The following is a 24,508-nucleotide window of genomic DNA, read 5'->3' on the forward strand; positions in this document are numbered from 1 at the left end:
GAGGAAAGGGACTCCCTTGAGGTTGCACCTAAAACCTCAGTGCTGAGGGGCTTGGACAGACAGACAGACAGACACCCGCTGCAGGCCGCTTACCTGAGGTAGCACTGCAGCTCCTTGCCCAGCCAACCTCTGCAAGGAGCTGACCTGAGGACCGGTGACAGGCACTGCAGTGATGGTTCCCAAAGCCTGGAAGACAACAGAGGGCAGCACTCAGATGGGACGGGGCGCTGGGACGCGGCTCGGGAGGAAATCTGGGGGCTGTGGTTCAGGCACAGAGTCTGGGATACAACACCAAAGATGCAGTCCACATAAGAAGAAATTAATCAACTGAACTTCAAAAACAACTGAGGGTGGAAAGACAGATTTTAAGAGAATGAAAAATGAGCCACGGACAAGGGGAAAAAACCACTTTGCCAATCACCTATCTGATAAAAGACTTGTACCCAGAATATATGAAAGAACTGCCAAAACGCACTCATCAGAAAACAAACAACCCAATTAAAAACTGATTCGAACAGAACAGATCACTAAAGAAATAAGCTACTGAAAAGAAATAAGCTACTGAAAAGATACTAAATATCATGAGTTATTAGAGAAATGCAAATTAAACAATAGTAAGATACTACTACACACCCATTCAGAGGGCGATGACAAGAAGAACTGGCCGAGTCCAGGGCTGGTGAGGATGGGACGCAGTCCGACCAACACTCTTGGGAACATAAACTGGTATAACCACACTGGAACAGTTTGACAGTTTTGTAAAAAGTTAAATATATGTGTATTGCTATGGACTGAATGTCGGTGTCCCCCGGAACGCACGTGTCAAAACACTAACCCTCAGTGTGATGCTTTCACGGACGGAACCTTTGAGAGTGACCAGATCATGAAGGTGGAGGCCTCTTGATGGGATTGTGCATGCTCACGCAGTCATATCTGACTCACAAGACCTCGTGGACTGCAGCCCTCCCCGCTCCTCTGTCCCTGGGATTCTCCAGGCAAAAATACTGGAGAGGGTTGTGATCACCTCCTCCAGGGGATCTTTCCAACCCGGGGATCAAACCCACACCCCCTGCATCTCCTGCATTGGCAGGCGGATTCTTTACCTCTGAGCCACCTGAAAAGCCCTTCAGACAGACACAAGAAGAGATCTAGCTTCTTTTCTAAACCTAGTCTTGAATCAGATGTCACAACATAAAACTAATTGTAAATAACAATTGAAATAAAAACATTTTAAAAGGCTTCGTTCCCTTTCCCCCCCTCAGTTTCAGGAATTAGAGATGGTCTAGATAAGAGCTCCAGAATTAGCGCCCTGAGGAGCCTGGTAGGCTCCAGTCCATGGGGTCGCTAAGAGTTGGGCACGACTGAGCGACTTCACTTTCACTTTTCACTTTCATGCATTGGAGAAGGAAATGGCAACCCACTCCAGTGTTCTTGCCTGGAGAATCCCAGGGACAGAGGAGCCTAGTGGGCTGCCGTCTATGGGGTCGCACAGAGTCGGACACGACTGAAGCGACTTAGCAGCAGCAGCAGCAGCAGCAAGGAGAGATTTGAGAGGGTTTCCTTCCCGTCTCTGCCACGTGAGGACACAGCAAGGAGTCTGCCGTGGTTTGAATGTTGAAAGTGAAAGTGTTAGTCACTCAGTCATATCTGACTATTTGTGACCCCATGGACTGAAGCCTGGCAGGCTCCTCTGTTCATGGGATTCTCCAGGCAAGAATATGGGAGTGGGTAGCCATTCCTTTCTCCAGGGATCTTCTCAACTCTGGAAAATCCCATGGATGGAGGAGCCTGGTAAGCTGCAGTCCATGGGGTCGCTAAGAGTCGGACACAACTGAGCAACTTCACTTTCACTTTTCACTTTCATGCATTGGAGAAGGAAATGGCAACCCACTCCAGTGTTCTTGCCTGGAGAATCCCAGGGACAGGGGAGCCTGGTGGGCTGCAGTCTATGGGGTCGCACAGAGTCAGACACGACTGAAGCGACTTAACAGCAACAGCCATTCCCTTCTCCAGGGATCTTCTCAACCCAGGGATCGAACCCTGGTCTCCTGCATTGCAGGTGGATTCTTTACCATCTGAGACACCGGGGAAGACCTTTGAATGTTAGCGTCCCCTTAAAATTCACTTGTTCAAATTCTAATGCTCGAAGCGATGGTGTTAGAAGGCAAGGCCTTTGGGAGGTGCTTCAGCCAGGAGGGTGGAATCCTGATGAAATGAATGGGATTCGTGCCTGTAAAAGAGGCTGCAGCGACTCTAGCCCCTTCCCCCAGGCAAGAAGTCTGCAGCCGGAAAAAGCCCTCACCTGGCCATGTTGGCACTCTGCTCTCCAACTACCGACCTCTAGAACTGTGAGCAATAAGCTTTTCTTTCTTTTTTTTTTAATATCATCTTCACTGGATGTCTCAAAGGCACTTGGTGAAGTTTAACACTCATTCATAAAAACACTTGTTTTTTTTTCAGTTTTGGCTGCACTGTGTGGCATGTGGGATCTTACTTCCCTGACCAGGGATGGAACACAACAAGCCTCCCACACTGGAAGGGCAGAGTCTTAACCACCGGACCGCCAAGGACGTCCCAGTAAGTTTCTGTGTACAAGAACCACCCAGCCTGTGGCATTTTTTCTCGCAGCTCAAATGGACAAAGGTGACATCCATCTGCAAATCGGGAAGAGGGTTTGCACCGCAAACCAGATCAACCAGCACCTTGACCTTGGACGTCCCAGCCTCCAGAACTCTGACAAATACGTGTCCGTTGTTTAAGCCCCCAAGTTGATGGTGTTTTTGTTGCAGCAATCCCAACTAAAACATTCTGCCTCTAGACATTACTCAAGGGAAATGAGAGCACATGTCCATACAGAGGCTTGTTCAGGAACATTCCCAGCAGCTCTACTGGAAACAGCCCAGATGTTCATCAACGGGCCCACAACAGGTCCACAGATGAGCAAACCGTGGCACATCCACACAACGGAATATTACTCAGCAACGGAAAAGGAGTGAGGAATGAGCAACTGATAAGCACGGCATGGATGAATCTCAAAGTGGTTTTGCTGAACGAAAGGAGCCGGTCAAAAAAGGGAGCACATACTATTGTATGATGTCATTTACATGAAATTCCAGGAAATGCAAACTCATCTAAAGGGATCAGAGATTGTATCGAGATGGGGATGAAAGGAAGGGACTACAAAGGCCTAGGGAAACTTCTGAGGGTCAAGGGTGTGTTTTCTATCTTGATTCTAGTGGTGGTCTCACAGATGGACGCCTATGTCAAACATCTTGCACTTTTTAAATATAACACTTTATTGTATATATTATTCTAACAAAGCTGCTAAAAATAAACTCCCTTCCCTATTTCCCCCTGAAAGCTCTCTGTCCCTGGAAGGAGTATCATCCTTCCCCAGATGAGATGACAGAGGCCCCACAACCCACAGAGCTGTTTCTCCTGGTTACGATGGGGTGCTTCCTCCCTCCTCTGGAACTTCCCACCTGCCCCAAGTGGACAAAGCTCTGAGGTTTATGTCCTTCCAGCCAGCTGCCCGCCTCTCTTCATGGAGCCGAATTATCCACATTTAACTGGAAATTCACCGTGGACATTTGCTGGAATAGAGCTTTATACGCAACGCAGAGAGCATCCAAGCAAACGCGGTCACTCTATGAGGGAGCGTCTCAATCCACCGTGCCGTTTTTCCCTCTCCAGCACAGTGTAGTGAGCCCTGCCCAATGCCCGTGTCTGAAAGATTCTGCCCGCCTTTTGCAGAGGGATGCACATAGAAGGCGGTGCCCTCAGCTGCCCCTGGACCTTGCCCAATGCCCGTGTCTGAAAGACTCTGCCCGCCTTTCGCAGAGGGATGCACATAGAAGGCGGTGCCCTCGGCTGCCCCTGGACCCGCTGTTTCATCCAGCATCACCTGTGGAGTCTGTCTGCTGTCAACCCCTGGGCCCCGGTCCAGAGCTGCACAGGTGAGCGGCAGGCACAAAGGGAGCACCACTTGATTAAATAAACTCCCAGGCAATTCTGCCAACCTGGGGACTGCAGGCCCAAAAGAAAGCAGCCTGTCCCTCCAGCAGGTTCTCCAGCAAAAGGCCCACACGGGCACTTGGCTCCACCCGTGGGTGGGGCCGTGCTGCCCCCTGGAAGCAGGGGTTCCTGCACGAAGACCCCAGGGCCTCAGGACCACAAGGGCAAATCCACGCCCAACACCCACAGAAGCCAGAGAGCAGGCACGAAAGCTAAGATCCCTGAACAAGCCATCCAGGCGAGCGCTGCGTGCCATCTGTATGTTCTTCCAGCCCATGCGTATCTGCACGGGAAGGCGTGAGGGTGGCCGTGCGTCCGATTCTGAGTGTGTTACTGCACCGGCTGTCTGAGTCTCTGGCGTCGCGTGTTTCTGTATGGACTCCTCTCTGGGTTCCTCCTTTGCTCCGTGTCTGTGTGTCTCACACGCGCCACCGTCCATGGTTCTATGTCATCACCGCAGGTCGGTGCTCAGCCCTCTCCTGACCTGAGACACACCGGTGACTTCTGTCCACGCGCTGAGAAATCCACAACCAGGGAGGGGACCTGGGGGAGGGGACCACGACGGGGAGGCAGGGGCAGAGGCGGCTGGAGGGGCAGAGCCCTCGAGGTTGGGGTGAGTCAGAGGGTGAGGGAGACAGGGGGAGCTTTACTTTGACCTCACTCGCAAACACTCGGTGAGCAAGAAAGAAACACGACCCGCCACGGGGGAGACTGAAGACCTGTGGGATGATCACAGAATAAAGACCATCCACCCGCTGACTCCACAAACTAAAACATGGCCTGACTCCACGTTTACGCCACTGCCTGGGACTCGGGGCGCCTTCTGACTCTTCAGGGAGCACTCTGCAGGGTGTCCTGGGTGCCAGGGGAGCAGGAGAGGTAGGGAGGGAGGCTTTGACTCCCTAAGTCAAAGCCTGAAGTCCTAGCCTTTGGGGAGGAGTTTACCAAACGGGCTGCTGAGCAGGTTTCCAGGAACCGGGGTTTCCTCCAGGAGCACCAACGCCCCCTTCCTGCCCCGTCCATCCTCCCATTGCTCCAAGGCTCAGCCCAGAGCGCGCTCTTCCACATCCTTATAAACCTTTAATTAACAAGCTGAAGAGCCATTTTATCTGGCAGGGGCTGACCTTTCTGCTCCGTGTCGGAATTTATCGATAGCAGCAGAGACAATCATCTCAGGGGCTATTCCACCAGCCCCGGATAGTTTACAGCCGCACTCTGGTCAAGATAAATGAGCTCCTTATGATGACAGTTACAGCTTCAAGCATTTTAATAGGGAAAAAGGGGCCATAAAAGTCAAAGACAACTTCATGTGTTTTCCTGCATCAGTGGCGTCCCCGGGGCAGCCTGGGAAACCTCAGCCAAGCTCAGTCCCGGCCGAGGCACGTAGGAGGTGCCCAGCAGACAGGTGTGTCTGACGGTACCCGGGCAGGGACGGGCTGGGCTCGGGCTCTGGCACCAGGCGCATGTGGCCCCCAGCTCTCTGCGCCCCATCTTCTCGTCCACGACGGGGAGCGTTTCTGCGGCAGGGGGCTAACGGGAGTGGGCGCCCAAGGTCCACACAGAGCCTGGTTGCACTCTTGGCTCTGCGAGCGCCACGTAGAGGGAGTGGGTCAGACCTGGCCGGGTCGGCACCTGGAACCAGGACACCGAGCGTGGGAGGGAGGCGCAGCCTGGCACCCCAGCAGTGACGGCCTTGGGGTCAGCCTGTCCAGGAGCCAGTCCTGCAGAGGCCCCTCTCTGGTTGGGCCGACCTGCGGAAGTCCGCTCTGCTCTCCAGCATCAGTCTCTCCATCTCGCACACGGGGCACACGTGCTCATCTCCCCGCAATGACGAGAGGCAAGTACAGGAACGTGAGGAAGTGTGAGGACGCAGAAAAGGAAACCAGAGCCTGGTGTCCCAGGTTTCCTGCTGTGTTTGCTTCAACAGCTCTTCCTCCACGTCAGGGGACAGACCCCGGAGTGTCTGGGGACAGTCTGCATCCGGGGCTCCCACTGAACCCCAGGCAGCCTGCATGGCCTGGGAACTGAGGTGCTGGGCAGGACAGGAAGCTCTCACCCAGACCCTGACCGGATGGATCAGGAGACTGGCAGTCCCAGCCGGCGGGACAGAAAGCAGCAGGACCGGAGGGCACACAGGGACCCTGAGACGCGCGGCGGCTCAGGGCACTCAGTCCTCTTTCCTGGCGGCAGGAGGGCAGGAGCAGGGTGGGGTCACCGTGAGCCATGTGGGGGGACAGAGGGCACAGGGTGGGGCTGAGGGAGAGAGGAGCGTGCACCCTCTAAGACCCCACCCGGATGCCCTTTTCCAGAACTTTCTCCACTCACAGGACTCAACTCAGGGCTGACCTTGCCCCTGAACTCAACCTCCAACCCTGAGCAGTGGGGGGCTCCTAAGCCCCTCTGTGCCTCAGTTTCCACAACTGCCAACCAAAGGCCTGCAGCGAGCGTCCACTCCCGAACTGGAAATGTTCACAGGTTTCCAATTCAATGCCGGCCGCACAGAGGGCTTCCCTGGAGTGTGAGTTCGGGAGGCCAGTGGATGGTGCGTGAGTGCATGGGAGGTTCCTATAGACCCCAGGGCTTCCACACGCCTTTCCCCAGCCTGAGCCCCCAAACCCAAACCACCAACCCTCAGACAGGTGCCCCAGAGGTGACCCAACCCTGCCTCCGGTTGCACTCGGGACATCAGAAGCTATTTTTCAAAACTCCTCTTGTTCCCACTCAGGACCAGCAGGGCCGGCCTCACAGAGGGGCCTTCTCACGTGATAGCACCGGGGAGGGGTTGCCATGGCAATGGCTCCTGGGGATGCTGCGTGGGGCAGACGGCTGTGTGAGCACACGTGTGGTCTCGCACTGCCTTCTGCCGGACACTCGACCCTCCTGTTTCCCAGAGGGCCCTGGGGTCCTGTCCACACCTGGAGGGGACGGAGCTCAGCGACCCCACAAGCTCCAACAGCAGAGACCGTCCTTCCCCACGGTCACCAGAGAGACACGCCTGCCCTCTGACCCCCCACCTACATGTCAGGACCCAACCCCTGGGCACAAAGGGCCACAGGCCGCCGCTCAGAGGCTGTAGGACCAGGGTCCAGGGAGCTTTTCTGTCTTAAAAAGTCTGAACCCGGAGGAGAGACGCTTTCCAAGTCGGTGCTCAGGGGACTTGTAAAGGGAGCTCCGCTCTCCCTCGAGAGAACCGGACGATGTGAAGCGAGTGTCTGAACCTGGGCATCGCTCAATGTCCCCTCGGTTTACCCAAGGAAGCCACACGGGCACAGAGGCTGAAGGCGTTCTCCCCCAAGGGCATGCGACTATCAGCTGAAAGCTCACGTCTCTTCTGGGTTTTACTGGCCCAGAACAGGTGGTACCATAAGGAGAGAAGGAACGTGCCTCTGCAGCAAGGCTGGGTCCTGCCCTGCCCCGAATGGGCCACGCCAGGGTGTAGGACACACAGGAAGCCACGCTGGCTCTTCGCCCACTGACCCCACTCAGACCCCGAGCGCCTGTAAACCGTCCTCCGTCGGGAGGCTACGACCACTGGCCGAGCAGTGGATGACTCAGGTCTCAGCAATCACCCCACCAAGGAGATGCTCGGGGTGGAGATGGGAGGAGCTGAGGAAGGCTGTAAAAGGCCCGCTCCCGCGGACGCTCCCAGGTCCCGGACACGAGTGTCCAGCTAGGCCAGGTCCCTCCTGAAGGACTCCTGCAGAGAGGGAGCAGCCTGCACTCCCGTCCCCCACCCCCAAGGGCTTCCCGGGGGACCTGGGACTCAGTTTCCCCATCACAGAAATGGGAGCATGGCCTTTGCCTCTCACTGGGCTTCTGAGGACTTGGGAGTGACAGCTGTCGGTGCTCCGAGTGGGTCCCAGGCTTCCGCAGTGGCTCAGGCGGTAAAGAACCTGCCTGGAATGTGGGAGACCCGGGTTCAATCTCAGGGTCAGGAAGATCTCCTGGAGAAGGAATGGCCACCCACTCCAGTGTATTCTTGCCCAGAGAATCCCATGGACCGAGGAGCCTGGCGGGCGGCAGCTCATGGGACTGCAAAGAGTCAGACACGACCGAGCGACTAACACTCACGTGGGTCCCAGGGCCCCTCCGTGCAGGGGCAGTACCAGCACGGGCGTGGTGATGAAGCCACAGAAACTGGCCCCCAGTCCTGGGGAGGGAATGGACTGATCAGGCGACCACAGCTCAGCACCCCTGGTCTCCAGAGTGCCCCACCCCAGGCCGCCGCCATGGCACACTCAGGACAGCTGGGTTTCTCTCCATCTGTATGAAGACCACGTTGGCGTCCAAACAGATACACAGATGGAACTCTAGAAACACCGACAGAGGAGCCCTCCTAAAGACATGATGCCCACACGACACGTTTCTTGTTGAGAACAAGGCGGCTCCTTAGGCGGCTCACCCACCACCACCCTGGGGCAGCCCACGGCGCATCTCTATCCACCGGCGCCCCGGGACTGGACAGGGCGCAACGGCCCCACTGCTGACCCAGAGCATTTGCCCTTTGCCGAGGAGTTAAGAGGAGGTCCTCTGTGTCCCCAGGGTCACCCCAGGATGTGGCTCCCAGTTCCTCTAGGAAAGCCCACACTCCAGGCCAGGGAAAGCAGCCACCGGGCTGGCCACCTTCAGTCATCCCCCCCACCTAAAATTCCAGAAGCTCAGCCCCAAATTGGCGCCCATGAGAGGTCTGCATGCTGAGCAGCTGGGGATACGGTCGTGTGCCCGGGAGCGGCTTGTCGCTGGGTCCAAGCAGCAGCGTTTTCGTCCAAGCTTGGCTCAGGCAGGCGCTGGGCCGAGGCTTCTGTCTCGTCACTCACCAGGAAAGAGAAGCAGAAGCTTACTTTGGCTATAGGGAGCCGTGCAGGTGTTGCCAGTTCCCTTCCCAGTTGCCAGAACATTCCGCTGGGCCTCCCCCACCCCCACACCGAGGGATGAGATAGGGGCTGGTGTTACTCGGCCAGCCTACGGCAGGACCTGGCTCTCGTCACGGCCTGAGCCCTTGGCTGCCTCATGTGAAGCCAGACATCTTGTGGCATTGGGGGAGCGGATTTCTGGGGCCACCGTGTCCTGAGCCCCTAAATGTCCCCTTAGACCCATCTGCTGGCTTCATCCTGGGGGCTGCCACCCCTCCCTCGCATCGCCCTGCTCAGATGCCCACTCACACCCTTGTGATGCGAGCTGAGTCCTGAGCTGAGACTCAGCCAGAGGGGAGGGTTTGGGACTCAGAGTTCAGGACGTAGGAGGGGCCAGTGAGCACGGCTTGGGAGCTGCGTGCCCACGGCCTGACCGGCAGCTGCTAGAGGGTCTCCGGGCTGGGCAGGGAGAGCCTGACCTTATGGAGCTCAGACCCCAGCACTGCAGTGGCGGTCCCCAAGGAAGGAGGCTACGCTGTTTATAGCACACGTCCATCCGTCTGTCCGCCCCCTCCGTCTGACCTGGGTGGCTGGGCTCCAGCCAGCGCCGTGGACACAGAGCAGGAGTCACCTGGGAGCCGGGCTCCCGGCAAGAGGAGGAAGCGCCCTGTGTCCGGGCGCAGTCCCTGTGACCTTGACGAGCCTTGTCTGGGAGGCTCGTGGGGGGCCCTGGGGTCAAGGCAGGGCAGCTGTGGCCCCAGACGCTCTCCGGACGCTCACCATCGGCTCTGCGGGGTGTTCGAGAACTGTGTGGAAGGGAGCATTCGCTTCCTCTGCCCCTCCTCCCGGCCAGGAAAGTGTGCGCTGAGCTGACCAGAGTGGGGGCCCCTGCTTTCTGCACCCCTTGAAGCTCCCACCTGAAAAGGGTGCAGCAGCCCCAGGCCCCCGAGAAGCATGAAGGGCGCCCCGGAGAAGGTGGCCAACTGCCCGCTCTGCGGTGGCCAAGCAGCTTCACAACTTGCAATTTTCCTCGCATCTTTATGGAACCGCTGTGACGTGGGGCAAAGATAACAGCGGAGCTCCAACATCCCAAAGTGCCAGTAAACATTAACGTAACCTAAGCACCACTTTTACGGTCGTGCAAAACCAGTTTGTTATTTGCAGATGAAATCTGACTGCCGCCTCCATCACCATCGGGAATGCCGGAGACGTCCTTCCCTGTGCTGAGGCGAGCTCTGCCAGCCCCGATTGGCGCCCCTGAGCCCACGGCCCGCCTCCCCTAACCCCGAGCTCGCCCACACAGGACCGTCAGGGGGCCTTTGGGGGTGCCTGTGAAAACCCAGAGAAAGGCACCCCCGCCTCTGCTGTCTCCTCCCAGCCCACGTCCCATGTCTATGGCTGGGACCCAACGCATACCCGGAGCTCCAGTTACCTGGTGGGGTGGTGGGGGGGGGGTGGGCAACCAACCTGCACTTGAATTCCACTCCCCTGCTTGCCTTGGTCACATCAAGCACCCTGTCCTCACCCCCGAAGCTGGGGCATCGAGAACCGCCTCCCATTCCCAGGACCAGAGGGTCAGACACGGGGAGGCATCTGGCCCTGAGCCGCTGGTGTGACTCACGCCATGGGTCCCCCGGCTCACACACGTACATCAGGGACCAGGTGTGGTGACAGGAAGGGGGAGGGAAGGATTGCAGGGGGACGGGGCTGGCGGGAGGGCCGGGGGGGCTCCTGATGCAGTGAGGATCAGCAGGTCCCCGTCTGGGCGTGCCCAGGGCCACTGGGCTCACACGCACGGGCACCAGTCAGCGCCTTCGATGGGCAAGACTGGAAGAGCCGACAGTCGGTCTGCAGGGGACGGATGGATGGGAATGTTCAGGGGATGGGAAACCTCCCGGCCACCCGAGTGCGTGAACCACTGCACATGTGTCCCCATGCGAGCAGGGCCTTGGATCCCCACCTGGAGCTTGGCTGTTCCCTGAGACCGACTGGGAGCCTGGGAGGGCTCTTGGCTGCTGTAGCCAGCCAAGCGGAGCTGCTGTGTGCAGGCAGGACCCGAGGTGCCCACTGTGGGCCAGGCAGGGAGCCCTCTGGGAGTGGATTTTCACCTCTTGGGACACGCCAGCTGCCTCCTGGAGGGGCAGGGTGTCCAAATGGCCCGTGTGCCACAGAGGCCGGGGTGATGTCCCCTCCTGGGGCTGGCCAAAGTCGCAAGGCTGTTGCCCACAGGCACCCACACCCACTGGCCCCCCTGCCCTGAGCATCCTGCTCCCTCCTGGGCTCCAAGGACTGGTCCCTAGGGCACTGCAGCTCCTGGAGGAGAGGAGGCTATACCCCAGGGTCTCTCAGGAGACCGAAACACTGGTCTTTAAAACAAGAACCCTCTTCCAAAACCTGCATCCTCACACCGCACGAGGGGAGTCATTTTCTGAAGCCCTGTTAGGAGGCTCTGCAAACGCCCACCTCGAGGCAGAGCTGTTGACTGCGTGCTCCCGGGGAGATCAGCTGCTGGCCCAGATGCTCTGGCCAGGCTGGGTCCCGGTGACCCCAACCGCATGGGGCTGGCCGAGGCGGGCTGCCCGGGGCCACTTAACCAATGCAGAGGTCTTTACAGGCAAGGCCATCCTTAACCAGAGAGCCCCAGAGAACACATGCAGCTACTCCGCGCTGACATTTAAAACACCCTTTCAGCAGCCCCCAGCGTGGCAAAGTGGTTTAATTAACTTGAAAGGGTGTAATTTTACGCTATTTAGTAGGAAATACACACTCTAAATGGCATCGTGGACTTAAGTATCGGGGGCTGTGATCTTCAGAGTGCAGGAAAAGAACAGCCCCGAGTCCCTGGCAACCGCAGGTGTGGGGTGGGTGTGCGGGGGTGGGGGGTACGCTGGCCATGTCCCCGCGGATGGCAGCATCTGAAGCCACACGGGATCCAGGGTGTGGAGGGGTGTCCACAAGGCCAGTGAGAACGGCCACCTCCCATCATCTCAACTGGGAAACCAGTGCTGTGTCTGAGAACCAAACGTGGGGGAGGCTGGAGCCGGTCAAGGCCCCTGTTCCCGTACTCGGGCGCTCTGGGTACCTGAGTCTTGAGAAGGAGGCACCCCCGTGCTGTCCAGCTCTGCCTGTGGACACGTCCAGAGTCACGGGGAGGAGGGGTCCTGGATGGCCGCCCCTGACTGGAAGCTCCCCCCACCACCACCGTCCCCAGTGAAGGGGCTGCCTCTTCTAATGAGGCACCTTAAGGAGGAGGCCAGCCCCTCGGCCCTGAGGACAGATGGGTGGGGCGGTGTCAGTGCAGAGGACCCAGGGGCTCTGGCTGCAGCCTCGCGGGCACCCTGGGAAGACCCTGCACCAGCTCTCCTTCCCCTGACCATCCCCTGGAACGATGGAGCAAATCCTGTAGGGAAGGATGTGGGCTCGTGTCCAGGGCTGCAGGAGACAGGCACAGGGGTAACTTCCTTCCCAGCACAGAGGGGCTGCCTCCCGGGCCTGGGTGAGAAGCAGGCAGCATGCTGGGCTCCTGCCTTCCCCAACACCTGGCCCCCACGGACCGCCCGGCCACCTCACCTCACGCTCCCCGGCTACCCCCGACTTGGGGCACAGTAGTGTCTGTCCCCCCAACAGGAGGCCCCAGAGCTGCTCCCCAGCCCCCCAGGTCCAGAGGCCGCCACCAACCTCCATGCGCCTTTAACACCAACCTCAGTGACGGGAAGACGCCATCCACAGGCGTGTCCTAACTGCCTACCGCCACCGACCCCGGCCTCTGGAAATAAACGGTCATTTAGGAAATCTAATTTCCACGTGTGATCGGCGGGCGCCCATGCCCACTGACCCTGGCCTCATCAGCCTGCCACCTCCGACACCCTGGAATCTAATTTAAGGGGAGCATGTCTGCACGGCACCCCAGGGAGCCCGCTGGCGGCCAGGACACGCTCCCTATGGGGAGAGGTCCCCTGCCATGAGCCTCTCATGGGCAGTGGTGGGGAGGGGCGGGCCCCGGGCCCCCAGAGGCGCCTGGCGCTCCAGAGAGGACCCCCACCCTGGTAAGACTGAGAAACAGTCAACTTATAGTGAGCACGAGACCTGAGTGTATGGCTTGATGATTTCAACGTGTCTACACGCAAGTCACCAACACCCAGGCTGAGATACAGAACACTCTAGCGACCCCAGGGGCTCCCAAGAGCCCCTCAAAGAGGGTCTGGCTCAGAGAGCAGGGTCCTGCTCTTGGCAATGGGCTCCTGGCTTGATTTCCTGACCTTGCAGCCAATAGGAAAACAGGATTAATCCCCCACTACCTTTCATGTCAAGGCTGTATATTGTCACCCTGCTTATTTAACTTATATGCAGAGTACATCATGAGAAACGCTGGGCTGGAAGAAGCACAAGCTGGAATCAAGATTGCCGGGAAAAGTATCAATAACCTCAGATATGCAGATGACACCACCCTTATGGCAGAAAGTGAAGAGGAACTAAAAAGCTTCTTGATGAAAGTGAAAGTGGAGAGTGAAAAAGTTGGCTTAAAGCTCAACATTCAGAAAACAAAGATCATGGCATCTGGTCCCATCACTTCATGGGAAATAGATGGGGAAACAGTGGAAACAGTGTCAGACTTTATTTTTCTGGGCTCCAAAATCACTGCAGATGGTGACTGCAGCCATGAAATTAAAAGACGCTTACTCCTTGGAAGGAAAGTTATGACCAACCTAGATAGCATATTCAAAAGCAGAGACATTACTTTGCCAACAAATGTCCATCTAGTCAAGGCTATGGTTTTTCCTGTGGTCATGTATGGATATGAGAGTTGGACTGTGAAGAAAGCTGAGCACCGAAGAATTGATGCTTTTGAACTGTGGTGTTGGAGAAGACTCTTGAGAGTCCTTTGGACTGCAAGGAGATCCAACCAGTCCATCCTGAAGGAGATCAGCCCTGGGATTTCTTTGGAAGGACTGATGCTAAAGCTGAACCTCCAGTACTTTGGCCACCTCATGTGAAGAGTTGACTCATTGGAAAAGACCGTGATGCTGGGAGGGATTGGGGGCAGGAGGAGAAGGGGGCGACAGAGGATGAGATGGCTGGATGGCATCACTGACTCGATGGACGTGAGTTTGAGTGAACTCTGGGAGTTGGTGATGGACAGGGAGGCCTGGCGTGCTGTGATTCATGGGGTCGCAAAGAGTCGGACACGACTGAGTGACTGAACTGAACCTTTCTGACCAGGTAGTCCTAGTGGTAAAGAGCCCACCTGCCAATGCAGAAGACATTAAGAGACCCAGGTTTGATCCCCGGGTGGGGAAGATTCCCTGGAGAAGGGCATGGCCACTCACTCCAGTATTCTTTCCTGGAGAATCCCAAGGACAGAGGAGCCTGGCAGGCTACAGTCCGTGGGGTCGCCAAGAGTCAGACATGACTAAAGCGACTTAGCAGGCATCTACCTTTTCTCCTGTGGGCAGTAACTGGACTCAGCACCGTCTATTGAGAGCCACTCGGTGCCAGGCCCCATGTGGACAGAAGCAAGGAAGGCAAGGTGGCTGGCCCTGTCTTTGGGGTCAGCCTCCAAGCAAGTCCCAGGCCAGGATGGGAGGATGTGAGCTGGGATCCGACGCTGCTCAGACAGTAGAGACGCAGGTCCCACCAGCACAGAAGGGCCGGGGGTGGAGTGCTGACTGTCACCGACAGAGCACCACCGTGTCTAGGTGGCTTCCGTGCTTCTGGGAGCTGAGCTCAGGACCCCAGCGTGGACGAGGAAAGTGGCAGGAAGCAAAGTGGCCTGCCCCAAGGGAGTGGCTGGGGAGGTGCCAGCGGGAGGGGACCCCAGGGCGACCCTGTCCTGCGGGATAAGACGTGGCCACGGGAGGGGGAAGGACACACAGAGAGGCGCACCAGGTCCCCCGGGGCTCGGCACGGCTGCTATGGCCCAGCCCACGCTGTCTGGCATGCAGGAGGCGCTTAGAGCCCATCCAGAGCAGGGCAGAGGGGACTGCGATGCCTGGCGGTGCCCTGGGACCTGGGAGCCGGTGGCCGTGGTGGGTCCCAGGAATCCGTCTTCTGCACACGGTCCTGTGCGGGGGAACCACACTCAGCTCCGGAAGGGAGGGGCCCAGCACCAGGCGGCCCCCACTCCTGCCCGCATGCCAGAGAAACCCCAGACTCTGGACCAGCGCCTTCATCTCCAGACTCAGTCTCCCCATTTCTAGGACAGGGCCACCAGCACCCGGGGTGGGGGGAGACGGTCAGGCAGGTCCCCAGAAGGTATCTTCTGAACTTGACGCTAAGTTGACCCAGGCCCAGGGCAGGGAGCGTGGAGGAGGCCACGAGAGGCTTGGCCGCAGGGTGCCCCGAGTGGCAGGCGCTGTGCTGACCCGCTCATTCCGTAGGAGAGACACCCAGCGATGCTCAGTCTTCCCCACGAGGTTGCTGGGTGCCAGACCCACCTTATGCTGGGGGTGGGTGGGTCTGAAAGCTCGGCTCTGGGAAGCGTCCTGGCCTGGCTGCGATTCTCGCAGAGCACAGACGAGAGGACACAGGCGAGGCCTGCCACAGTGGAGCCACGCGGATGGGCGCTGGCTGGCTCTCAGCAGAACCAGCCTCCACGTCCTCAGGATGACCGTCTGCCCAGGGTAGGTTTGTCCCGTGGCCACAGGTACAGGGTGGGAGGAGACGCCTCTCAGGGAGCTTCACCGGGGCCAGAGGCCCTGTTGCCAAGCTCCCTCGAGGTGCTGCCTAACAGAGCCCGGCCCAGAGGGCATCCGGGAGCGCTAACAACCCTGCAGCCCTGCAGGCAGCACGAGGGGCCAAGGCCACCTCTGCGCAGACACACGCCCAGACACAAGGCGCTTTCCTGAATGGCTCCTTCCCCCACCGCCAGGTGGACGGCTGAGCAGACGTTTCAGGACCTTCCCTCTGTCGTGCACACCCTGATTCACCGTGGCCAGGCTCCACAATGCCCCCAGGGGCGGTGGTCTGCTCCATCCCAGTGTAAGTTAGTTATCTGTGTGTATAAACTGTCAAAACTCATCAAACAGTACAGTGAAGACCAGCGAATGTCAATGCATGTAAATTGTATCTCAAAGCAAAAAGTTATCTATTAAAAAAATGGCAAGAGCTGCAGCGCCAGCCCTTATGGGAAGGAAGGGAAAGGGGGGCCTCTTCTTGCTGCAGCGCCAGCCCTTATGGGAAGGAAGGGAAAGGGGGGCCTCTGGAGGGGCGCCTGCAGGAGCCCAGACCCACCCCCCAGAGGGTAGAACCTGGGTCAACACCCATCCCCCTGCCACCTTTCGGCAGCTTCACAGTCAGCGTGCTGCTTTGGGACAGGAATCCGCAGTCCTATCTATGTCAGTTAAGGCCTGAAGAGCGTGTCCCAACTCCACAGGGCTGGGGGTTGAAGGGAAGGACTAAGATCGGGAAAGAAATCTCTATGATCTCTGGGTAGCACTGAGCAAAGTTCGGAGTGGTCAAGGTCATTTATGAAAGTAAAGCGTACACAGGCCTCACCATTGTGACGGGGTTTGTTACTGTCCTGTTACAGACTTCTGTCCTCACATCTCTGAAAAGCGCCTGGAACTGCAGGGAAGGCATGGCCTGCTGAGGGCTACGAGGGACAGAGGACGTTCGCAAACCTCAGTCAGGCTCCTGGACCCAGCGCCACGGAGCCCGCAGCAAACACACAGAGCTGCACCCGTCAACGGTGGTAAGAGATGGGCGGGCAGCCTGGAGATTCGAGAGGGGCCAGAAGCTGCACTAGTGGAGGCAGGGAGGCCAGGCAGCAAGTGCAGGGGCTCCAGGGAGCCCTGGATGTGAGTGACAAGGCATGAAGACGGGACGAGGGGGCCGTATAATCAGGACGTGACACGAGTCATAAGCCCAGAGTTCACTGGTGGGGAAAGCTACGTTAGCAGTGGGCTTCCCTGGTGATCCAGTGGCTAAAGGTCCGCCTGCCAGCGCAGGGGACATGTGTTCCATCCCTGGCCCGGGAAGATCTCACACGCCGCAGAGCAACTAAGCCCACACAAAAACTTCTGAGTCCGCGTGCCTGGAGCCTCTGCTCTGCAACAAAAGAAGCCGCTGCAGTGAGAAGCCCGGGCACCACAGCTGAGCAAAGTCCCCAGTCGCCTCCGACTCTTAGTGAGCCCGTGGACTGTAGCCCACCAGGCTCCTCTGTCCATGGGGATTCTCTAGGCAAGAATACTGGAGTGGGTTGCCATGCCTTCCTCCAGGCGATCTTCTCAACCCAGGGATCGAACCCAGGTCTCCCTCATTGCAGGCAGATTCTTGATTCTTTACCGTCTGAGGCACCAGGGATGCCCCTGAATCCCCACTGCAGTTCTACCTACCAGCATTACCACTGCTGATACGCACCTGCTGCGAGTAACTTCCCAAGCCGTGTGGTCCAGACTGCATCCCTGGGTTAGTGAGCCATGACAATGAGGCCTCGCTGAACAGCAGGGCCCACAGGATAGAGAGATATTTTAATTTCAGATTTGGGGTCTCAAGTTATGAGGAATGACCAGAGAAGGAGCAGGACAACCCCTGGGGGCTGGAGCAGGAGGCTGAGATGCTGCTCTGGTCAGTCAGGCTGCCGAGGACGGCGCAGACCAGGCTAGGATGCAGGCAGGGCCCTCAGGGTGGGGCGGGAGGTTTCTGTTCAAGCCACACAGGCATGCGGGCCTCTCACCCTACTCCTGCCCTGGGGTTTGCCAGAGAGGCACGGCTCACAGGGAGCCCATCTCATTGGCCCTCACTCGGCAGGGAGAAGGAGGGCAGATTTCAGCCATGAGCCCCCACCCTCAGTCAGAAGCCCCTCTGAGTGCACCCACACCTGTCCCCAGTAAGATGGTGGGTGCCCTGGAGTGCCCTGGAGTGCTGAGAATAAAAGCAAGGTACAAGCAGCACTTCAGGAAGGAAAACATCGGAAGGGAGACCAGGGTGGGACAGACAGACCCCCACGTGAGGCCTCTGAGCACCTGGACACCTGCTGAGGAGGACTTGGCTGGGCAGGGGCAGCCACAGACACATGAGGCTCCCTGCCCTCAGGGGTCATGGGCCTCCACCCACTCACACCAGCCAGGCCGAGGGTGGGGTGGGACAAACCAGAGGCCGCATCCTCCAGGGAGGATGACTCGTGGGTCACCCGAGGGCCACAGGCACAGAGGGGTGGCGGGGTGGGGGAGGGTGGAAGGTGTCCACCTGAGCTGTGAAGTGGGGGCTGGCCGGCTTACGGCCATTCATGGAGTTTAATTTCCAGCATTAGGATGTCTTCCCTGGTGGCTCAGAGGGTAGAGAACCTGTCTGCACTGCAGGAGAAGCAGGTTCAATCCTTGGACCAGGAAGACCTCCCTGGAGAAGGGAATAGCAACCCACTCCAGTACTCTTGCCTGGGAAATCCCATGGACAGAGGAGTTTGGCGGGCTACAATCCCTGGGGTCGCAAAGAGTTGGACACGACGGAGCCATTAACACTTCTCACTTTCACAAGTCAACTTCTAAACATTCCAGCTCATTCCAGTTTTTAAAAGCTCAGCAAATATGTGTTGGATGAGTAGAAGAGGGATTAGAGAATGATGACTCCAGCATTATCGAGCCCCTGCTACATGCCACACAGGCCTGACTTTAATTGACTCCTTCAGCACCCTGGACAGAGCTCACAGCTACTACTCCCTTTCAGGCAGGACTAAAGGGCTGAGTGACCTGCCCAAGGTCAGTCAGCTTTGAGCCTGTGACCCACGCGAGGGCAATCCCTGAGACCTCGGTGGGGAGCAGGGGAGCGTGTGGATCACCAGGTTCTGGCTGTGGGGTTGCCTCCTGACCCCTCCCCGTGTCCCCAGCCCCAGGCCCTCCCACGAGCTGCACAGCACTGGGCTCACAGTGAGTAAGGGCCAGGAGGGGCAGTGACCTCGCCTGTGTGGGCCAGGCCAGCCTGCCCCCTTGTGACTCAGGCCCTGCTCCTGCGGGCTCACCCTCTCTCTCCTGCAGCCCTGCTTTTCATAACTGCTCAGAACAATGGCAGACCCAGGCAGTGGGGCCAGAAGGTCCTGAGAACTACAGATCCCATGGAAGCTGAGAATGGCCTGGTTTTTTTGACCTTGTGGTAGGTGAGAGTGTAAAATGGTGAAACGCAGCCAAGTCTACCATCCAGGCTGATGGTTGGTGGGAGTGCGCCTTCTAACCTGGACTCTCAGAACCCTTCTCCCAATCAAAGACCTGCACTGCCCCCCTAACGAGCGTCAGACCTGGGGGTTGAAGGCGGGTCTTTGGTCCAGTCGGTGGAGACAGGCCAAGTTCAGGGCACTGGGGGGCCGTATCAGGGGCGGGGAGGAGGCCCCACCCAGCCTTTGGAGGTGCACTCACTGCTTTATCCATTCCTTCCTTCTGCCACTCAGCATTTTGTTCCAGGCATGAATCTGTGAGGTCCGTCTTGGGGAGCTCACAGTTCAGTGGGGACAGACCATCGGCCCTGTTCGTGGAGAAAGGCTGATGCAGAGGGGGCAGGTCACCTTCTAGGGGAGGTGACCCTGAGCCTGACCACAGAAGAAGAGAGCACAGGTGAGCAAAGGCTTGGCCAGGAGTAGGGGCCTTGGGGATGGGGCCTGATGGAGCCAGAAGGGCCACACGTGCGCTGGCACCACCTAAGGCTTCACGCCCCTTTCCCAGCTGGACTCCAGAAAGAGGCCAACACTCACCTGAAACCTGGCCATGGGACCTGATCGCACAGAGCCAGCACCAGCCAGGAGGGGCAGCAGGCCGCCTCCACAGGTGCCCTCGGCCCAGCACCACGGAACACAGAACTGGGGGCAGAACAGTCACAGGGACAGCGGGCCCAACGGTGTCCATGGGGACACTCGGGCCTGCGATGGCACGGCTGTCTCACGCCGACAGCCCCGTGAGGAGGCACAGACTCCTCCCCACGTGACACCCAGGAAACTGGGCTGGGGGACTTGTCCAGGCTGGGAAGGGAAGGGGGCAGGGTCCGAGCCTGAGCTCCAAGTACTGTGAGGAGCGTGGGGCCCAGAGAACACGCAGCTCACGTCTCCGCGGGCGCCCGCAGCTCAGCCTGGCCCAGCCTTTGAGCTGAGACCTGGGCAGCGGCAGGCAAGCTGCGAGGTGGGCAGGACCGCCCAAGCTTCCGGGGAGGTTCAAGTACATCTCTGGAGAACACCCAGGGAGGAGGTAGGCGTGCAGGGACCCAGTTCTGTCTAGCAAAGCCCTGGACGTGGCTGATCTCAGGGGCCCTGTTTATATGATGGGTGTGGGGCTGGGGCGGCCGATGCCTGAGGTCCAATGTGAAGGCTCAACACAGCGGGGATGTGCCGGGCTCCCCGTCCGCCCTCTGAACCCCAGTATTTCACCTTCGGTAGGTAACAGGCTGAGACCCCTCGAGCCCGTTTTCCCATCTGTGAACTGGGCATGAGTGACACCAGCACCCACTGAGGAGTCACATGGAGATGCGCTTTGTGAGGACGCTCTGCAGCCTGTGAAGGGCTGTGTACCCAGGAAGCTTCCACCCACCGCGTGCATCACTGGACTGCAAAAACCCAGCGAAGGTGCTCAGAAACCACATCTCTGTGAGGGAAGCTCAGGGAGGAGATGGGCTTCGTTTCCACGTGCATCTCACTTCCAGGCCTTGGTGGCGTCAGGGACACTCATACCGTGGCAGGGAGCGGGGAGAGGGCTGTGACTCCAGCCCGTGTGTTTGCCTCTAAAATCCACTTGAAGCTGTTCTTCCTCCTCCCCAGCCACTTAAAAGGCTCTCTGGATTCTGGGAATGGCTGTGACTTAGTGACGGCCACCAGGAGGCCTTGACATGCGCCTGGCCATCAATAACATGTCTGTGTTCTTGCCTCAGCTTGGGGACAACCTGGGGACCCGCAACAGGCACCAGCAGAGCTGGAAGGCGTACTGACTGCCACCCAGGAAGCCCAGCCAAACCCGGCCCCTGCCTGCTCCACATCCAGCCTGCTAACCAGCACGCCAACCCAGCACCAGGTTCGGCTGGCACACCTGGCTCCCCATCGGGGACGTGGGTGTAGGGACATGGCCTGCCAGGGGATGTCCACGTCGGGAGAGCGTCCTCGGGGCAGGGGAAGAAGATGCGGGCAGGGATACTGAGAGCAGTGACTCAGGGATGACGCCTTCTGAAGCCAGAAATAAAGCTGTGGACCCCGAAAGAAGCGTGTGGGCAAGAGTGCGTCAGGCTTGGGGGCAGGCAGAGCGGGACCCTGGCTCACTCACTTTCTCCCTCCCTGAGCCTCAGTTTTCCTCTGCCGTAAGCTGAAGCAAGATGCTCATCTCATAGGATGACAGATTTCTGCATCAAGGGCTGTCTGTGTGTCTAGAAGCTGCTTACGATGGCCTGCTCCCTCCTCCTGCCTTAATTCCTGTAAATTCCTGGTGACAACCCTTGAATAGACATAACAAGCGCACACGCCCTCAGTGTGTGGAAAGGGCTGTGGGAGGAGGGCTTTTATCAAGCTCTAGTTCACAAGCAAATTCTTTCATATTTCTCCCGCATGTTAGGAGGCCCATGGGCTCCATGCTTCCCTGAGAAGAATGGGCAACCTGATTTTCGCAGGAGCCAGTAGCTAGAGGGTGAGAGAGAGACAGGGGTCTGACCTGGCTTCTTACTCCACCACCCCATGAAACAGGGCGACTTCATTCCAGCCAGACAACGTGGTATCCGGTGCATCCCACGCCGACACGTGCCTAAATCACACAGAAACTCACCTAAATCACGCAGACACACACCTAAATCCGCACCCTTTCCACTCCCAAGAGGGAACGCAGAGCTCACGAAGCTTCTGCTTTCTACAAACTCCCTGCTCCATGAGTGAACATTGGCTGGGTCCCAGGACAGAGGCCGGCAGCCTGGGTTTGTCCCCTGCCTGTGACCCAGGCCCCCAATCTTTGCTGTACTCAGGTTCTTTGTTCAGCTCAGGCCAAACCCCTGGGAGGGCGGGAGCGGGGGCACAGCCAGTGATGGGGGTTCCGGGCATCCTCCTGTCTCCTGCCACCCGACAAGCCTCCCCCCAAATACTGATGGCAGGATGGGGGCGGGTAATCAGTTCTCGCTTACCGGACCTTGGCAGGCAGCTGTGGGCAGGCACGGGAGGACACGCCTGAACCCAGGGCCTCTACCGAGGCTGACGGTCCAGGTGGGACCAGGACTCTCCGGGTCCCAGCAGCAAGCTTGGTGGGGGGAATGCTGTAGCCCCGTCTGGAGTCACAAACGCCTTCTGCCCCTTCACTCCATCCTCCCCCTCGGCCTACGTCACCCATTTATTCAATCCACGAGGTGGTGGGCTTGGTCTTGGGGACCCTGCACCTCTCAGGGCCCCCTTGGTCAGTCCTTGGGAAAGCTGATGAGCCTACTAACCTGGACCCCGCCCCCCTCCCCATTCTGGAGATCCTGGAGTTTCTTCTATAGCAGCTCAGGGAGGCTCGGGGGTGGGTGGGGTGGGTGGCAGGAGCCCACCTTCCAGGTCTGGCTCTGAGCTCTGGAAGCAGAGGAGACAGGCCCCACCTTGCCCTCCATAGGGACCGTGAGGACCCCCACTAGGGAGAGACGCTGCTCCCCCACCTCGGGGGAGGCACTTGCTGGTCTGGGTGTGGTTTCCCGGTTTGTTTTAAGCAGAAGCTCAACCAGTTTGACATTGGACGTTTCCAGTTTGACGCTGGAAACTATAAAGTGCAGCGGCTCCACCTTGGAAGCTCCGCTGGCCCGTCCCGTCACCCCCAAGTTCTGCAGACCGGAGCGGTCACAGGCGCCACTGGGCTCTCGTGCCGCGATCACGTCTCGCTTTCCCATGTTCCCTTTCACTCCTCCTGCTCCAATTTATTAGTTAGCCTCTGCTCACAACACAATCCCGGCCCCGGAGCGGATCTTCTAACCCAGCCATGGTCTCTCAGTGTGTTCTCTTCCGGTGTGTCCTGGCGGGGGAGTGGAGTGGGCGGCTTCCTGCTATGATGGAGCCTCCCCGGGGGAGCCCCACCCTTCTCCTGAGACCAGCAGCTCCCAGGTGTGAGGTTTGGTCCCGGGGGTTACACCGCCCCTGAGCTCTGACTTTATCGTATCTGGTTTGGAGCCAAGGCTCTAACGGTGCCCCTCCCCCATCAGCTGGGGTTCCCCACCAGAGCCACCCGCCGCCTCCTCCCGGGGACTGGCCCTCCTCCCAGGAGTCAGGCTGGGTGCTCCAGCTTCAGTCCATCTTCTGAAGGAGCCTCCCCCAGCTCAAGACCCCACTCTAGTGGGCGTGAGCCACAGCTTGCTCAGCCCCTGGAGGGGCCACGCTTTTGCAGGGGGGTGTGCAAGTTGTTGCTACACAACCAACAGGGCTAAAGCAGTGTGTCAAGGTCTTCTCTGAATGCACCAAACAGCTAGTTTCTTTCTCTTTTCAAATCCCCTTGGAAGACACTCTCACAAGCGGGCAGTACTCGTTCAGCACTTTCTGGCCCCTGGAAGAATCCGCAGCCACGATCGGCTCCCCTCCCCTGGGCCTGAACACCTTCATCTTGAGACCCCCACTGACTTCCTGAGCCCCTCCTCCTGTGTTCGAGCAACTCATCTTTCCCTCTGAGCCCCCCACACGCTGGATTCTTGCTGAATTCTTTCCTCCCATCCTGGGAAGATGCCAGTTATACGGTGTCAGGGAACGAAGCTGCCCCCTCCCCAGCAGTCTCTGGGGCCTAGGGTCTCTGGCACCAACCCAGCCAACCTGAGCCACTTGGGCTGTATCTCTGTGCTGGGTACCAGCTTTCATCTGGTCACACCTGAGCCCCTGCGGGCAACCATCTGGCCTCTCTGGGGCCATTCAGGTCTCCACATGACCTGAGCAGCAAAACCACGACCCACAAAACCATCCCTGCACCAACAGCAACATCTTTCCATCGACTATCCCTGGTCAGGTTCAAACCCTCCCGCAGTTCACCTGTGGACCACACCCAGGAGAGCGAGGGACCCCCAGTCTGATCTGTTCTTTCTGTCTTTAACAAGAGGGTCCGGCTCCCCAGAAAGCCAGGGGGCTTCCACGGCTCAGTGGCCAAACTGAGCCTGTTGCCTATTTTGGTACAGCCTGCCAGGAGCGGAGATCAAATAGAGGATAACATTTTGTGTCGTGTGGAAATCACGTGACTGTCACAGGTCGGTGTCCAGGAGCGAAGTCGTGCTGGAGCACAGCCACGTCCGTTCCCTCTGCACCGTCCACAGCTGCCCGACGGCAGCAGCGCTGGGAGGCTATAGCAGACACCCTACGAGCCACAAAGCCCGGAAGACGCACCGTCTGGCCCTTTGCAGGAAGCCCGTCGAGCCCCAGCTAAGCGACGACGAAGGCCGTGTCCGGACCCAAGCGTGTATACACACGTGTGGGCAGTGTGTTTCTTCCTAGGCCTGCCGGTGTCCCCAGAGGACACTTGGAGGTCACACAGGGCTAAAGCTCATGTCCTAGAGCTCGCTGTCCACCCCATGGAGGAGGAAAGGCCTTGACTGGACAAAGGGCCCCAGAAAGGGCACCCAGCGGGACAGCTCCCCCACAGCGCAAGTGCAATTACACAAAGCCCGAATGACTCAGAACCCAGGGCGCCGGGTGTCAAGGAGGGGCGTGAGGGGCGCATTTCGAAGGCATACACCAACACGGCTGATGAAGCTGGAAG

General features: G+C 58.4%; 1 protein-coding gene and 1 long non-coding RNA gene across 4 annotated transcripts in view; one reads left to right on the top strand and one right to left on the bottom strand.

The window, feature by feature from the left end:
- Positions 1 to 24,508, bottom strand: part of PHF21B (PHD finger protein 21B) — an 86,239-nt gene that overhangs the window by 19,646 nt on the left and 42,085 nt on the right. For both annotated transcript variants that reach the window (XM_061418829.1, XM_061418830.1), the window contains exon 3: positions 94 to 186. In XM_061418829.1, coding sequence (XP_061274813.1) covers positions 94 to 186 — 93 coding nt within the window. The remainder of the gene's footprint in view (positions 1 to 93; positions 187 to 24,508) is intronic.
- LOC133248516 (uncharacterized) lies at positions 18,863 to 21,094 on the top strand. Of its 2 annotated transcripts, none has more exons than XR_009736738.1 (4): positions 18,863 to 18,953; positions 19,246 to 19,408; positions 20,221 to 20,406; positions 20,709 to 21,094. It is a non-coding gene; the product is annotated as an uncharacterized LOC133248516 (long non-coding RNA). The 2 variants fall into 2 exon arrangements; XR_009736739.1 differs by having other exon boundaries at positions 19,259 to 19,408.

Source organism: Bos javanicus, chromosome 5, assembly GCF_032452875.1.
Source record: "Bos javanicus breed banteng chromosome 5, ARS-OSU_banteng_1.0, whole genome shotgun sequence".
Classification (NCBI taxonomy): Eukaryota; Metazoa; Chordata; class Mammalia; order Artiodactyla; family Bovidae; genus Bos; species Bos javanicus.